This window comes from Sceloporus occidentalis, unplaced genomic scaffold, assembly GCF_023333645.1.
Source record: "Sceloporus occidentalis isolate IW3139 unplaced genomic scaffold, rSceOcc1.0.p SCAF_14, whole genome shotgun sequence".
Taxonomy (NCBI): domain Eukaryota; kingdom Metazoa; phylum Chordata; class Lepidosauria; order Squamata; family Phrynosomatidae; genus Sceloporus; species Sceloporus occidentalis.
Window position 1 is genome coordinate 2,596,127 of NW_028316994.1, and position 17,999 is coordinate 2,614,125.

Consider the following 17,999-nt stretch of genomic DNA (forward strand, 5'->3'; position numbering starts at 1 on the left):
GCACTCTCGCCACCCCAATCACCTTTCCAAAGGGAAGGGTGAATATGTTGAGGAGCGTGCCACTGTAATTTTCAGTCATCAGAGATAACAGGGAACTCTTCCAGCTAACACCAGGTGACTTTCCAAGCAAATGTAATTGGCACAAACAGACTTTTATACTAGCTTCTTCAAACTCATTTCTTCTAAAAGTTGTGGGCAAAAGCTCCCACTAGACCAAGCCAACATGGTCAATCAACAGAGGTGATGGAAAATGTGACACAAAGGGTCTACTCTCAAATGCACCATTTGTTTACTTGATATGATCCCGTTTGTCTTCTCAGCATTTTTTTTAAAAAATGCAAATAAAATTGCATTTTGAATCAGAAAAAAAATATTATTCACTGATGAAATTATCATGACTGTCTGCATGATCTTCATTATTGTTCAGTTCAGTACCTTTATAACTTACTACTTGTGCCAACTTTAGTATGATGTTCTGTTTATTCTAGTGCTCTGTTTGATGCTCACTGTCATTAACAGTGAGCTCCCATGTACGCTGGTATAGAATAGCAACCTAACATTTTTAACAATTGATCTGTGCCATCATCACTAACATTATTTATTGCATGTGCTGGCCAAATGGCCGTAATAAAGTTATTATATTATATATTATTATTTATTACAAAACAACAGTTGTAAAATAACATTTCTTTGAGACTAGCCCATGGTGGTCTGTACAAGATTAGATGACAATATCACACTTCATCTTCAGAACATTAATGGGACAAACTATCCCTCCCTTCTAATGCTCTCAACTTATTTAAGATGACTCAGAGCAATGGCAATCACCTGATCATCATAACAAGTCCATCATCTAAGCAGCCCGGGCATGTTTTACTACAGCAGGCATGATGCAAAATATCCCCCCCCCCCCCCGTAAGGTATAGAATATAGTAGAAAGCTAGTGTGGTGTAGTGGTTTCGGTGCTGGACTGGGACTCTTAAGACCAGGGTCCCTACTCTGCCATGGAAACCCTGGGTGATCTTGAGCAAGTCACATTCTCTCAGCCTCAGAGAAAGGCAATGGCAATGCCCCTCTGAGCAAATCTTGCCAAGAAAACCCTGTTTCACTTTAGTGTTGGCATGTATCAGAAACAATTTGAAGGCACACAACAAAAACAACAACAACATACTAAATACTAAATAACACTAAATACTAAAACTAGTGCTTAAACTAAAGATGCAATACACCATACAGATAATAAAAGGTGGTACACGCTCTCGTAACCTCTCGGTTGGATTTCTGCAATGCGCTCTACATGGGGCAACCCTTGTACCAAACCCGGAAGTTTCAATTAGTACAGAATATGGCAGCAAGGTTGGTTACTGGATGCTCCAGGACCAGCCTTATAACACCAGTTTTGCAAGATCTAAATTGGCTGCCTGTTTGCTTCCGGGCGCAATACAAGGTGTTGGTTATAACCTATAAAGCCCTAAATGGCTTGGGCCCAGGGTATTTGGAGGACCGCCTCTCCCCATACAGTCCATCCCGCACTCTCAGATCGGGCTGAAAACATTTGCTAAGAGTTCCTAAAGCAAGATACATTTCATCTCGGAGGGCATTTTCCATCTCAGCCCCTCAGCTTTGGAACTCCTTCCCCGATGAGCTCCGCGCTGTCACCTCCCTAGATGTATTCAAGAGGAATTTGAAGACCTTCCTATTCCGCCAGGCTTTTCCCCATGAGCATTAATGTTATCTTTACCTCCCCTTGATGATGCATACTGTTCAATCCAGCTATTTGTTATGGTTTTTAATGTTTTTAATTGTTTTGTAAGATAACTGGTTTTAGATGATGTATTTAGATGGGTGGTTGGTTTGCACATTGCCAGGGATATATGTTATTGTTTAACTGTTTTTGTTATACTTTTTCATGTTGGGAACCGCTGTGATCTGCACAGGAACAGCAGTATATAAATAAAAATATATTATTATTATTATTATTATTATTATTATTATTATTATTATTATATCAATAGGGTAGTTATACATAATAGGCATTATGTAAAAGAATAACCAGTTTTTTGAAGTAGCATACTACTTCAGTGTCTGGAAAAGAACTCTGCTGCTGCCTTAGGTAAAGATGGCACCTCTCTCTATTCCATATCCAGAACTTAGCCAATATGACAGTAGAATCTACCTCTGGCAGCTGCCTCATTCTGCATAAGAGATGGATTTGCCCTTTTTGGATTTAATTTACATCTAAGTAGCATGCTACATATTTATTCTTACATTCTGACCTTATGTCTTCATTATTACATTCTGCCCTGTGTGTCCACAAATTCTGTATCCATGAATTCCATCATCCATGGCTTGAAAATATATTTTTTTTAAAAATCCAAACAACAAAGCTTCATTTAGCCATTTTTATAAGGGACACCATTTTAATATGCCACTGTATTTTATGGTATCTGAGCATCCACAGATTTTGGTATCCATTGGTGGGGTGGGGGTGGAACCAAACCCCAGTGGATACCAATAGCTAACTATATTTTAAGAACACACCAAATTGAAAAGGAAGGATGCAGGAGAGCAGACAGAGAGGAATGTGAGACAAAATAGCAAAGACGGGGGGACAGACGTTAATACAATGCACAAGTGCTGAAGTCACCACCTTTTGCGACTTTCATTTCATTTAATGCAAAACGGGTGCTCTTAGAGAAAATCAGAGCTGCATTTCCTGGCCTAGTCTGGCTGAACCTTCCTGACATCTATTAGCAGTCTTTTTCTTAGGGCACTGGATGGAAGTGGATTTGGTCTTTTCCCCTGCACTTCTAGCATGATGTCTTACTAATTTACTCTGTGGGGAGAATGCCCAGCTTGGGATGGGGGAAAGTAGAGAGAAACAAGTGGAAGAGAATGCATTAATCCTTTTTTGTACTTCTGTGACCCCAGTTCAAAATGCTGTCCATACTACATTTTGTTAACTTTGGCGCTGTACAGACCGGCGCTTTGCACTGGCCTGCACACGTACTAGGGTTATCTCGGGGCATCCTTTCTGAAATGGAGCTCCTTCCTTTGTTTGTGTTGCTGGCACAGCCTTTACATGGCTGTGCCAGTGACACAAAGGAGAAAGGGGCCAAGCTGTCCCTTTCTCCCTTTCCCCGCCGCTGTCGGGGTGTCCTTGGGGCATGAAGCCCCAAGGACACCCCTTTCCAGGCCGCGAGGAAGCAGCCTTTTGCCACTTCCCCGCGGCCTGGAAAAGCAACAGATTGGGGCCTCAGGGCTGCCGCTGTGGCAGCTGAGGCCCCAATCCATTGGGGAAAGGGGCGGGTGCAGGTTGCCCCAAAGGGGTGGTCTGTACACCGCCTTTGTTATTTCTTTAGAAAGTGGAGATCTTGGCCAAAAACCTCATACATCCCATCATTGTATTTGCTCTCTTATCTGATTCTTCCTCAGCCCCACTGAACCATTTTTTCTGGAACAGAGATTGCTAGGCCTTTGGTTATGACCAAAGACAAAGGTTTAGAATGATTAACTCCTTACAGAAACTCTTCAGAAAATGTTGGCAATGGTGCTTTGATGAAGCTGTTGGAAACAATGCCCCCTATAATGACATCTCCTTTCTGGTGATACTTATGAAGGGGAGGGTGAGGATCTTCTATTCCACATTTAACAATGTGAGCCTTCCATATCATGGGAGGAAGCAGTACCAGCAAAAAGATCAATAATGCCATCATCTTTAGTAGCATTCTTCCTTCTGTCCAGAAATCCTGCTATTTCTATCTCCATTTAATCTCATTTCCTCTGCACTGATGCCTTGACACTAGGAGAATAAAACACGTACTGTCACAAACTATTCTGATATTTTCTTTGCCCCTCCACATTCCTAGCTCCAAGTCTGATTGCTGGAAGTTATATTTTGCCATCATTCCAGACTATCTGATTGCTTTAGCTAATCGCTACAAGTCCTTAGGGATTTCTGAAGAGCTAATTATAGCCCTTTAATCATTAAAGGGAACATCTGAATCTTGAGATTCCCTCTTGTATTGCAAAAGAAAACTTGTTTGGCAGGTAGAGAGTTTCTATTCCTAGATTTAATGGGCCTACAGGTCACTGGGATTGATCATGGTCGAAGTAAAAAAACATGTTGGTGAAGGTTGCAAGTTCCAGTTGGATGTGTGTGGTATTTACTGTGATACTGTGAAAGTATTTTATCTGTACAGGAAGCAGAAGCTGCTATGTTGTAATGGTGGACATGTATTGTCCTTGAAGAATTTATCATTAAGTTACACAGTAGCATATACTTCTTCTCCGCCTTGGGATCTCACACAGTGAATACACACTTTACCAGAACCTGAGAATTAAACAGCACACACCATACCAGTCACTGATATATCACTGACACACTGCTTATTGAGAGGCTTGTGTGAGGAATAGCTGTAGCAATAGTAAGCAATAGGGCTGCCAGGTAAAATACAGAAAAGGGCTCTTGCATTTTTTAATATCTGTGAAGACAAGGGAATTGCCGTACCCAGAGCCTTGTCCTATATTTTACCCAGCAATACTATGCCAGTCAATGATCTGTTAGGTCTAGAAGCTGTGTTTTGCTCCTTTCCATTCAACAGATCTTGCCTTCCTGAATGCCTTTCATTTTGTGTGCTTGCATTTTCTCGTACTGGAAATTAGCCATGATTTGTATTGCTCATGCTCTTTCTGCCATAATGTTAACACATATCTGTTTCTCCTGTTTTAATCACTCACATTCTTTTCTTTCTGTCTTTGGGAGATGAGTATGAGTAAATGTTATCTGAGGTGCTACAGAAAAGGAAAGAGTTATATGTTAGAAAGTCTGCAGTTATGATGTTAGTCACCAGGTGGCAAAGTCAACATATGCATTTTCTTTTTACTTTCTTGGTTAATTCTAATCAAGAGGAGGATTTCAGATGAAAACAGCATCTTTGGCCATGGTAACTACATCACATTCTCCAAATCTCCCAAATTCCTTTGGTGGACAGGAATTTAAAAAAAAAAAAAATCAAAAGTTTGCTTTTGTTCCTTAAGCTGTGAGACTACTGGAACCACATCTTTGTGACAGGAGATATCTTTTGTATCAAGAGGGGCCAGGTTCACAGCAATGTCAGTTCAAGATGCTTTGCTGCTTGAAATGAAGGACCAAATGGTGCTCTCTTCTATTCCTTATCAAAACTAACTGGACTGTTCAGTGGGAATGGTTCTCCATTGTATATCACAGCAGCAGGTGCTATTGAGGATGTAGGGCAAGCTCTCTCTCCCTCTCCCTCTCCCTCTCCCTCTCCCTCTCTCTCTCTCTGTGAGTGTGTGTGTGTATTTGCCCATAAACCCTTGCTAATGCTCTGCTGTAACAGTATTTATCACCTGAGGTAGTCCTTCTCTCTCTCTCTCTCTCTCTCTCTCAACAGACCAAATCTGCATCTCAGACAGGAGACCTAGGAAAGAATACTTTCTGCCTTCTTTCCACTGCTGCTGTTTTAATATTTTTTATTTAGATCCAGGGATGTGTGACTTTTTGGTTATTTTTCAAGATACAGGCATACCTCACTTCACAAAGCTTCTGACAAAGAAGCTCATTTTTGCAAAGTCTTTTTTGCATTTGCCCAGCTCCCACCTTTTTCCCTTATCCTCTGTTTAGCTAGAGGTTTTTTTAGCAGCAGCAGCAGCACAGGTAAAATGGTGAAGGAGGACCGGAGTAACATAGATATTCAATATCAGGTTTCAGCAGTGCATCTACAGTAAACTATGCAATAAAGGTGGGATACAGACCGCCCAAAAAGGGCGGTCTTCCACTGCCCTGGTTTGCTCCGTGGGGGAGCCACAGCTTCCAGACCATGGGGCTTCCCCGTGAAGCAAAAAGAACCCTTAAAAGCGGGTTCTTAATGCGGCGCGTTTGTGACGCTGCAATGCACCAATGGCGCACTTGTGGCATCACAAACGCGCTGGGCATGCGGATGCTAAGCGCCCGGCGTGTCAAAATAGCGACACCCATGTATACAGGGTTAGGGAGCGTGTGAACGGTGCATGCTCCCTAACCCTACTGCCGCTGCCATGCTACATTTTGCCGGTATGTATCCCGCCAAAGTTTGAGCTGGGAAAGAATGAGATCCTCCTTTAGCCGGTCCTACTGAAGTTGTGTGGGCCTGCCCACAACAGGCAAGGTAAACAGCAGCTGCTTCCCGAATCCTTTAGTGAGCATGTGTGAACAGCAAAATAGAGAGAGCCAGAGCACCCAGAAGCTGGCCTACATCTGGGCAGCCAGCGAGTGTGAAGCCAGCTTCTGGGTGTCTTGTGGGCATGCATTGTCTGTATGCCATACCTCCAAGCCACCAGGAAGTTGCCTTTAATGCTGGTCTGTTTCACCCCAAAGTTTGTGTTGCTTTGAGATGATATGGAGAAAGATCCTCTGTAGGCTATAAAACTAGGTCACAATTCTAATGACCATAAACTGACTGGGACAAAGGCAGTCAAAGTTAGTTCACTAATAGAAACAAACCAACAAAGCACTTAAGAGATTAAATTGAGGTTAAGATAAGGGTCATGAGGCTAAATTGCTTGCAACAGGTGCCAACTTGTCTGTGAAATCTCCCAGACAGTTCCTGATTTTTTATCTATCTCATCAGCATCTTGAGAGTGATCCATATTAATCTTCCATATAAAATGTTAAATTGGTATTAAATGAGATTAGTTAGCAATCTTTCATCAGTTGTTGTTGTTGTTTTGCGTGTCTTCCAGTTGTTGCTAATTTATGAAGACTGGTGAACCTATCATAAATTTTTCTTGGCAGGGTTTTTTCACTGCCTTCCTCTGAAGTGAGAGCTTGACTTGCTCAAAGTCACCCAGTGAGTCTCCATGGCTGAGCACAGCTTTGGCCCCTGGTCTCTAGAATCCTAGTCCAATACTCAAACCACTACACCATGCTGTCTCTCCCAATATTAGCCTTACCATTAGTCAAAAGAGTAGTGACGCCATGATTTATCTAATTGTGCATGAGTGGAGATTTTTGCTGTTTCCCTTCTTGAGACCCAAGAGAAAGCCAATGGGCACGTCTACACTGGCTGAAAAAATCTGAATACATCCTGGAGTTTTCTGCTCCAAAACTGCCCTTAATCTACCATGTGAGCACCACAGCAGTGAGGTGAAGCCCCATGGGGACCATTAGTCCATGGGTGCCTTGTTCTGATCTCCCCAGAAGTGATGTTGTCAACAAGGCTCTTCTGCCAGAGAGTTGCTTTTATGGCTGGTGAGGGAGTGGCCCTGAGGAGCATAGGGCAGTGTGTTGATGTGCAGTGCAGTTTCCCTGGCCTATCACCTGGACAAGAAAGTGGCTTCACCTCTCTGTGGTGCAAGTATGTATGGTGCTCACATAGTGAATTTGAGGCATCTCTGGAGCAGAATATTCTGTGCAGCATCTGAATTTTTAAATTGGATCACCCTTAATCCAACCCGATCCCACTGTTCATAATCCTGAGGTCCCTTCAGAGTTCTCTAGTAAACTCTGGTCTTCTTTCATCAGATTAAAGGCTAAAAGGAGCCTTTTTAGTGCAGGACTGGCTGTGCATCATTTGGGCTGATAGCATCAGGTCTGGGGTGAGTATGGGCTTTTCCCCTCATGTAGATATGTCCAACATCAGTCTAAGTAGACAACCTTGGGCTAAATAGAGAAATACTGTAGTCTAAACTCATATGATTTAACTTAGTATACTGAAATAAACAAATTGCACACATACACAAAGAACACAGCAACAAACCTATTACTAGGCGTTCCTTCAGCTCTCTGCGGGCTTCTGTTAATTTGTTTTGCTGTTCATTTTGTACAATGGCTTAGTTTCTTCTCAGATTAACTTTTAATTTGCTTGGCTTTGGACAAATCATGAGGATTTCATGGGCCAAGTTAGCCTTAAAGAGGGAAATAAGGGACCAGCCTCTCTAACCTGGCATCTTCCATGTAATTTGGGCCACAACTCACTTTGTTGCCACACTGCAACATTGGGAAAGTCAGGTTGCTCCACTCATTCTGTAAGATGTTTGCCTGTTATTTTATTATTGTACATTTTCCCATCATTTGTGTCATGCATTTCAACTGTCCCTTATTGCTATTTTGAAAATATAGCAAAAGTGTCACTGTTGAAATCAATAAGACTGAAGTTGTGGTTAACTTAAGTTAGCTTTTAAGTACGGTAACCAGACTACTCTCTTATCCAAATATAGTCAGCCCTTCATATCCACAAATTCTTTAATATAAACTGCAAAAAGCAAGCCTTGGTTTTTAATGTTTTATATGAGACATCAATTTACTACACCATTGTATTTAACAGGACCTGGGCATCCATGGATTTTGATATCCATGGAGGGTTCAGAAACAAAACTCCAGCAGATATCAAGTGCCCACTGTAACTGGAAGCTGAAACAGAATATTTCTGTGTGAAGTGTTGAATCCTGCCATTCCATTTAGCTTCTGTCTTCATGGAGGAAAGAATTATTCAATGTCTTATGTCTCTGTGTACTGAACACTGTCAGTCATCATTGGACTATTTTGGGCAGTCCTCCTATTAGTATTTTCCTCTCCGTTTGTTCTTTTTCTAAGTTACAGTCAGCCTTCCTTATCTTGGTATTACCAAGCATCCATGGTATGAAAATATTCAAAAAATATGTAAATTCTTAAAAGCAAACCTTGATTTTGCTATTTTATATAAGTGGCACCATTTTACTATGCCATTTTATATAATGAGATTTGAGTATCCACTGTTTTTGGTATCCACAGGGGGTCCAAGAACCAAACCCCAGTGGATACCAAGGTCCCACTGTATAACTGGAAACCTTGGGGTTTTTCTAGACATGCAGTTACTTTCCTTTTGTACATGGATGATGCCATTTTGACTCCATAAAGCTAGGCTCGTGAATAATGACTTTGCCATTAGTATGTATGATTTGCATATGTACTATTAGTAGGTATGATTTATTTAATATGCATCTGATATGGTTATATATAATTTAAATTTTAGTATATATTTATTTTCATTTTTTCCCTCACTAATTCGTGATAAAAATATATATGACAGAAAAAGGCAACTCTGTTAGGTCCAGAGTCCAATTTTCAAGACTCTTTGGGGACCTCAAGTATCAGCAGTAATGTCCATTAAAAAAAACTGGAGTAGCTAGATATGGAAGCTTTGAAGAATGTCAATTCTCCTTTGAGTGATCTATCTATCTATCTATCTATCTATCTATCTATCTATCTATCTATCTATCAGCATGTATGTAGTTCAAACAAGTCATGAATTTTGCTTACTTACAAGTGTGTTTTGTATCCAGCATGGCTACACTGACCCCCAAACTTTGGCCTTCCAGGTGTTTTGGACTTCAGCACCCAGAATCCCAGACTATTGGCAAAGATGGCTGAGGATTCTGGGAACTGGAGCCCAAAAACCTAGAGGGACAGAATCTGGGAATCATTGGAAGTTTCAGTGTTAGACTAGGGCTCTGGGAGACCAGGATTCAAAACCACAGTCAGCCGTGGAAACTCACAAGGCTTGCATCTGCATTGCAGAAATAATGCACTTTGACACCGCTTTAACTGCCATGGCTTCATGCTATGGAATTCTGAGGTTTGTAGTTTGTTATAGCACCATTGCCATCTAAAAGGGAAGGCTATATATCTCACAAAAGTATAAATCCCAGAATTTCACAAAACTGAGCCATGGCAATTAAAGCAGTGCCAAAGTGCATTATTTGTACAGTGCAGATGCAGCCTAGAGGATCATGGACAAATCACATTCCCTCTGCCTGAGAAGAAGGAAACAGCAAACCTCTTCTGAATAACTTTTGCCAAGAAAAACCTGTGACAGGGTGGGTCACCCTGAGTCAAGAGTCAAGTTGGCAGCAAGCAACAATAACAAACATACTGAACTAAACTAAAAAAGAGACGCGTGTGTCACATGCTATTCAAGACTGTTAAAATTAATATCATAATCACAAACTTCAATACAAAAGGAAAAGCCTAATAAGTAACAATTAATCAAAGTAAAAATTATAGAATATTTGGGAAGAATGGAACATTCAACTAACCTATATTTGCTTCAAAGAAGGTAAAGAGAAGAGGAAGCTATTCTCTTTTACAGAAAGCTAAACAGGACTTACACTTCAGGTGTATGATTTGGCATTGTTAGGGTTCTTTTTGAAATAAAGAGCAAAGCAGTCTCCTGTTTACAGTTATAATATGGACATCATACTTAATGACAACAATACACCAAAAACATTACAGTGGTACATCTAAGCACATCTATTCTTACATCTGCACTGCAAAAACAATCCAGTTTGACACCGCTTTAACTGCCATGGCTCAGTGCTATGGGATTTTGGGATTTGTCATTTGCTGTGGCACCAGAGCTCTCGGAGAGAGAGAAGGCTAAATACTTCACAAAACTACAATTCCCAGAATTCTATAGTATTGAGCCATGGCAGTTAAAGCAGGACACAGTGTGTATGTTTTTTCCAGACATGCAGAAGGATCAGATGTATAAGGCATTTCTGCCTCATGCAATTACCTTAAATCTCTTCGGGTTTATTTTTATTCTTGCTTTGCTCCTGGGAGGGCTCTTAATCTTGTCTGTGCGTGATCCTTTTAAATACAATTTAGCTTCATCTTTCCTGAGAGAGGGCATTTCATCTACCCAGGAGAGTGTCTCAGGCCAATTTTGCCCCCTCACTGGCTACATGGTTATAGCATTATTTGGAGCATTGCTACTCCAAATACGAATTCTTCCCCTTCCCCCCTGAAATTTTCTTTCAGTCCCCAAATTTCTAGGGCCTTGTCTAGACAATTAAAATACTCCACATATGAACTGAATAGACCGTGATCCGGCCACATGTGATTCAGAGGAATTAGGACATTTTTGCAAGGGGCATGCAGGGGCATGGTATTCCATAAACTCTGTGTTCTTTACTGGAGTATCCACAAGGATGTGCATTATCGGATGTGTTGTTGTCTGTCAACTTTGCATGGATTCACATGGCTGCACATTTTTGGCAGAGTGAGGATGAATAGATGCACATTTCTGGGTGGCGGGCTCGCCATTTTTGGAGGCCTGAAAGCCTGTGTGGTGTGGCGCTTTTAGTCTTGGACTAGGATGCTGAAAGACCAGGGTTCAAATATTTGCTCAGCCATGGGAACTGACAAGGTGACCTTAGGCAAGTCACACTCTCTCAGCCTAAGAGGAAGGCAACGGCAAACTCCCTCTGAACAAATCTTGCCAAGAAAGCCCAGCGATCTGTTCACCTTAGGGTTGCCCTAAGTCATGGCATAGTGTATGTTGGACTGTGACTCTGGAGACCAGGATTCGATTCCCTGCTTGGCCATGAAACCCACTCGGTGATCTTGGGCAGGTCACACTCTCTCAGCCTCAGAGGATGACAATGGTAAACCTCCCCTGAGCAAATGTTGCCAAGAAAACTCTATGACAGGGCTGCCTTAGGGTCACCCAAAGTGAGCAATGACTTGAAGGCTACCCAACAACCACAAAGTCGGAAACAACTTGAGGGCAAACAACAACAAAATAGAAATAATGGAATCTGTCCCCACTAAAGACTGGACAGTTGGAGGGTCCGACCAGTGCCCAGGCCTTTGGGGGAAAACATAAATCGCCCTTTAGGGGGAAAGCTACTTTCTTTCATCCAATTAATCTCCCAGTGTTTATGGTGACCCTAAGGTGAACCTATCACAGGGATTTCCTTGGCAAGTTTCTTCAGAGGCGGTTGGCCATTGCCATCCGCTGAGGCTGAGAGAGTGTGACTTGCCCAAGGTCACCCAGTAGGTTTTTCATGGATTCGAACCCTGGTCTCTGGAGTCAAAGGGGGCATCCACACTGCGGAACTAATCCAGTTGCACACCACTTTCACTGCCCTGGTTGAATGCTCTGGAATTCTGGAAATTGTAATTTTGTGAGCTATTTAGCTTTTTCTGTCAGTGTGATTAGACATCCTCCTTTTCCAGGACATGTCCTACATTTCAACCTTCTCTCCAGGAGGAACTTCAAAAGGCCCTCTGGACCCCACAACAAACTCCAACTCCCAGAATTCCATAGCTAAGAGCTAGACAAAGAGTTAAAGCAGAGCCAAAGCGGGTTATATTTCTCCAGTGTGGACGCAGCCTTCCTGAGCCTCCTCCTCCTCCTCCTCCTCTCTGGCGACACTGTCTCAGCCACTCCTCCTGGGCAGCAGCAGCAGCAGCAGCAGCAGCGTCAGAATGGGGAAGCAGTAGCTGCTCTTCCTTCGCACGAGATGGTTTTACTTTCGTTTCTGTCTGGTCTTCTTCTTTCTCCTCCTTCGTCCTCAGGAGCCCAAGAGCCTCGCCTGGGACAGGTAAGGGGCAGCAGACCCATCGATTCTGGGGGGGCTTCTCTTGCTTCCTTGCCTTCCCTCTCCACCAGCAGGAAGGCTGGCTTTGGCACAATGGGCTCCGCTTTGGGGGTGCTTGTGTTGGGCTTGTTCTTGTTGTGTGCCTTCAAGTCTAGACCCCCCCCCCCCCCAGTCGAAAGAAAGCAGCAGCCTCTCATAGCCTGTCATTAACTAAATAAAACAAATGACAGGACTTGCCCATAGGGAAACATGAAAGAATATTTGCCCATAGGGCATACATTGGGGAATATTGGCCCATAGGGAAACAGTGGGAATCATTAGCCCTCTTAAGGAAACATTGGGGAATATTTGTCCATAAAAAATATTGGGAATTACTTGCTCATAGGGAAACATGAGAGAATATTTGCCCATAGGGATGCATTGGGAATTACTTACCCATAGAGTAATATTGGAGAATAAGGAAACATTGGGGAATACCTCTCCATAGGGGGAAATGAGAGAATATTTGCCCATAGGGAAACATGAGAGAATACTTGCCCATAGGGAAATATAGGAACAGAATACTTGCCCTAAGTATGGTTTCCCTGGGGGCAAGTACTGTCATTTGTTTTGGTACATCCCATCATTAACAGGATTATTTTAAAAGACAGGAGGGGAGGAGAGGAGAGGAAAGGAGAGGAAAGGAGGGAGAGGTCAGTAGAGGATGTGTGTGTGTGCATTGTGTGTCTTCAACTGAGTGTCACACTCTCTCAGCCTCAGAGGATGGCAATGACAAACCCCCTCCCCTCAGTGAACAAACCTTGCCAAGAAAACCCCATGATAGGTTTGCCTTAGGAACTGTTGGTGACCCTAAGGCAACCATATATGGGGGTTTCTTGGCAAGATTTGTTCAAGGGACGGGGGGCTGCCATTGCCATCCTCTGAGGCTGAGAGAGTGTGACTTGCCCATGGTCACCCAGCGGATTTCCATGACCAACCCAGGATTCAAACCCAGGTCTCCAGACTCACAGTGTAGATGCACCTCAGCCTCCTCACAAGAAGGAAATCTTGATATGAAAGGAATTCTATAAAAGAGAGAAACAAACTCTTCTGGGTTGGCCTTGCAGCAGGCAACAGTGGAGCAGAAAAGGATACTGGTGCTATCATTGACATCTCTGTCTCTGACGTAGGAATTCCTCATTTCTTTTTAATGCAAAGGCTCCTGTAACAGCTCCAGTAGATCAAGGACATTACAAGCAAGTCACCCATGGCCAGACAGTTTCTCTGGGTTGGGTGGTTGGTTGATTTGTTGTCCTTTCCAATTTTGTTATCAGAAAAAGTTAATTTTTCCTTTGCGCTGACAACCTGTAGTTGTGGGGTGGATGAGTGGATGTGCCTCCTGTGAACAAAGTGACTCCATTGATATGGTTTGGACTGGAATCCCCATGCTCCCAAGCCAGCATAACCAGTGATGAAGAATGTACTGTAGTTTATTCAGACAGTGAAAATAATCCAGGTAGAATCAGGATTGAATATTTTATTGTTCCCGTGCATTTTGAATGCATCTGATTAAGTTTGGGGCATGTGTGCCAAAACCCCCACTTAACCCGGATTAACTGATGGCAGTTTTTCCCCCCGAGTTTTCTTAAAAGATATGCATTATCAGCTGTGTGAATAACTGATGCAAATAGACTGGGGTAAACTGGGATAAAACTCTGCATGCCTTCCTTGAATGTGTTTTGAGTACTTCCACATCATTGACTCCATCTTTCTTTGAGTGCTGGCATGTGTGAGCAACAGAACTCACAGAGATGTGCAGAGATGTGGTTCCATAGTGTGAACAACAAACCCAGAATGCATGAGTGAGATTATTCCCATAGTTGCACTAAAAAAATGACAACAACATCAGAGCTGGAAGAAGATGCAAGAGCAATACCCTGCCATGCAAGAATATACAATTAAAGCATTTCTGAAAGATGCCCATAAGTACTAAACCTGGAGTGGAGAAAAGTTGAGAAGTGAGGCTGAGTGAGCCAGCCACTCCAGTCATTTCCGGTTTTCATGAAAAGGGAGCAAATTGCTAAATATTCAGTTAGTTGTATTATTGGTTTTGGTTTTATTCTCGGAGGTTATCCCATTAACAAATAAGCCAATTTACCTCTTCCGGCTTGAATTCAGGATCCAAGATGCCCCCAGATATTGTCATACCTAAATCGCTGCCAATCTAACCAGAATGCCACCAACTGGATGCATCCCGGGTCAAAGTTGGCCAATTTTTTTAAGCTGGAAGCTTCCTGACTTCGAAAAAGTGCTGGCGGAGTGAGGCTTCGACCTGGGATGCATCTGGGCAGTGGCATCTCGGCTAGATGGGCGACGATTTAGGTAGGATAACATCCAGGGCATCCTGGATCCTAAATTCAAGCCAGAAGAGGTAAGATGGCTTATTTGTTAGTGGGATAAGCTCCCAAGTCAGAGGTACAGTGAAGCACTTGAAGGATTTTCTATCTCCTGTGCCAAAATAATGTGGCTGATTTGGGGTAGTGTACAAGTTAACTTAGTTGAAGAGTAGGTGGTATTTTGCTAGTCTGCTTCAGGCAGTAGTATACTTGGGCTGGACCTGCCTTCTGCTGTTCTTTGTTTCTAGCATCTGTTACTTGAGAAGGACCATACAGTATCGAGGGGGAAGAAAGTCTTTGTTTCCAAATATTTTGTACGTCAACTCCCAGAAGTTAGTTGAGCCAATTACAATGTGTTGTGCGAGCTGTGATTCAAAACATCTGGGGAACCAAAGCTCATCAGTTCTGACCTAGGGGAAAGGGTGATCCTAAGCATGGCCAGGCTTCCTGCCTCATGCATTCCCAGCCCCTCCAGTCCCCAATAACCACCTTCCTCACACCACTAGCCTCTGAGTATGTGCCAACTGATTTTTCCCTTAATGATGTACATCGTGTAGATGATGTAAAAAGCTACTCTATGTTGTTTTGGAACCAAGCCTTCCAAACACACACACATATATACATTCACAAATTATGTGGTTTCTTGCTAGTGGTACCTTTTATTCTGGCGACTAAGGCATACTCTCCATGATATCTAGTTATATAAGACGAAAGGGAAAGTGAAATAGAAAGATAAGACATTGACTCAGCATGTTAGCCCTCAGTTGTGAAATGGGTGTGGATTTAAGTCTGGCTTTGTAGAGACAGTCCATTCCCTTTGTGGATTCCAGGAAAGAGAGCAAAAATAAAGAGATGATGCTATTACAAAACTGTTTGTAACAATTTGTAGTAAGAAAAAGGCAGTTGCATTTAATGGAATTTTCTTGCTTCTGCTTGTGCTTAGCTACATTTGCCTGAAGACAGTTGTAGTCTAAAAAGTGGAAGCATTATTTTTATAAGACTAAACTTCCCAGAATCTTCCAGCAATCAATTAGGCAGGCTAGTGGAGTGATATTCTACAAATTGTCATCCAAAAAAGTAAATTTTGCAGACAGTGATGTCCTTTGTTGGACTGAGATATCTCTGTGCACAAGCATATGTGCATGAGATTATGCAGATAGATTTCCGTACCCTCCAACATTTCACAAATGACAATAGGGACATGTGTGGCCAAGCAATATCAGAGTGCAGTCAAGATGGCAGAAGTTATTAAAGAGGGAAAATGCACAAGCCAAAAGATGCTGCAGCAGTTTGTTTTTGGTTGAGTTTACAGGGAAGGATGAGAGTCTGTTCCCTCCTTCCTTCTCCCACATGCTAATCTAATTGAGTGAAAACTACATACTAATCTAATTGAGTAACAAAGTGCAGTTCAGGCGTTATGCCCACTAGCTCAAATAATAATTCATCTTTTAAGAAGTGCTCTTTCAAAGCAAATTATTTTGGATGAACTAGAAGGATTTGTTTGTGAATGACATTTCTTGCACCATGAAATAGTGATTAAAAAGAAGCAACTGACACAGAATACTGGTCCAACAATGAACAACTTGCAACAAATTGTTTTAATTCAAACAAAAGGTTGGAAATTACTAATAGTCAGACTTTTTAAAAAAATCTGAATAATCTATTAAAACAAACAGGAATGTTTTTTAATCATTTTAATAAACTTGAGTAAAATGGTTCTACAAATTCTGCAGTAGACATAGGGTAGTCATTAAATCTGGCTCAAAGGATTCCCACTTCTTGCCTCCTCAATGTAGCAGAAGAGGTCTTTCTATGTTTTTAAGGTCCACCTATTCCCACTTCTCTCCATCTCTGTACTATCACTCAGAATATTGAGAAAGGGAGGGACAAAACCCTTAACTTCACAATGATGACTTTGTCTTCTAGGAGGAGTGAAGCCTATCTTGACTGAGGCCATCAGCTCAGGCTTGCCACAGGATGGGAAACTCAAATACTAAAGCGTACGTTTGACCAACTGATTTTCCATAGAAAAATAGACTAATCTTAGGAAAAGTTGTTTGAAACATCCCAGCAGTGTAACTAGATCAGACTAACCTTTGTAATTTTTTTAAAAAATATTGGGACGTTGAAACATTATGGTGGATGAAGATGTTAGGATCTGTATTGTCCTCAGGACATGGTGCCCTCCAGATGTTGTTGAATTGCAGTACTTATTATTATTATTTATTATTAACCTTTATTTATAAAGTACCTGTCATCATCATCTATGCTGAATAGGGATGATGGGAATTTTAGTCCAAGAATTTCTGGAGGGTCATAGGTTCTGTGATATAGTCATTAGGGGGTGGTGTAGGACTTTTCATATGTTATTTACCAGCCTCCCTCAAGCATCCAAATGTGTCAGACTACAACCTGCATTATCCCGAGCCAGCAACATTCATTCAGAGGATGTTTGTCATTGCTAGAGAGTGTGACTTGCCCAGGGTCAGTCAGTGAGTTTCTGTGACAGAGTGGCGATTCAAAGTATTCAAGCAAACCATTGAATCATGCTGGCTCTCCTAATTATCTTATTTTAAGACATTCTCTTCTCCTGCCCTCATAATTTTGCTATTTCTCATCTGTCCATGCTATTTCTATTGCCTGGGGATTTCCCCCCCTCAATCCCCATACCTTCTCTCCCTGAGCTTGATTCTTCACATGTTTTCACAGAAGGAACATCCCTGGAGTTTATTGGTGTTCACAGCCATGTGAATGCTCAAAAATCACAATCTCCCACTAGCCTTTTTTTCTGGGGTGTGGTAGGGGTCTGTGGGTTTTGCTAGTATGTAACATAGTAAGGGACCTTAATCCCAGTTTCTTCGGTTTTGCACTTCTACCTAAATTCCTTCTTACCCTGCCGAGTGCTCCAGGAGGCAGCTGTTGCAAATGACTCATCCACTTCAAACAGGTCTGTCTGCCCAGAAGTAAACTCACCCCAGATATGTCCTTACCTCCCAGCAACCAGGAAATTATCAAGTCCTTTCAGTTTAAAGATTCAAAGAGAAAGCACCTCGTGTCTTCATTGCTTTCTCATCTTGCTCAGGTAGATCCAAAAACCTTCACCTTCATCCATCATGAGTTCACTGACTAGTTTCAGGATATTATTTTTCCTTAAATATGTAGGTAAATTTATCTGGGCCTCCCTTTCTGCTGTCAAGGCACCAGATCTTGTCTGATCTTGGAAGCTAAACTGGGTCATCCCTGGTCAGTATTAGGATG

The 17,999-nt window shown here is 42.1% G+C and overlaps 1 protein-coding gene across 1 annotated transcript in view; it reads left to right on the forward strand.

Moving 5' to 3' along the window:
- Positions 1-6,206: 6,206 nt before the first annotated feature.
- The window catches only part of LOC149303538 (RING finger protein 112-like), a 36,377-nt gene continuing 24,584 nt past the window's right edge, over positions 6,207-17,999 (forward strand). The window contains exons 1-2 of the mRNA XM_089480774.1: positions 6,207-6,317; positions 12,269-12,369. Of these exons, the coding sequence (XP_089336900.1) occupies positions 6,207-6,317; positions 12,269-12,369 (212 nt within the window). The remainder of the gene's footprint in view (positions 6,318-12,268; positions 12,370-17,999) is intronic.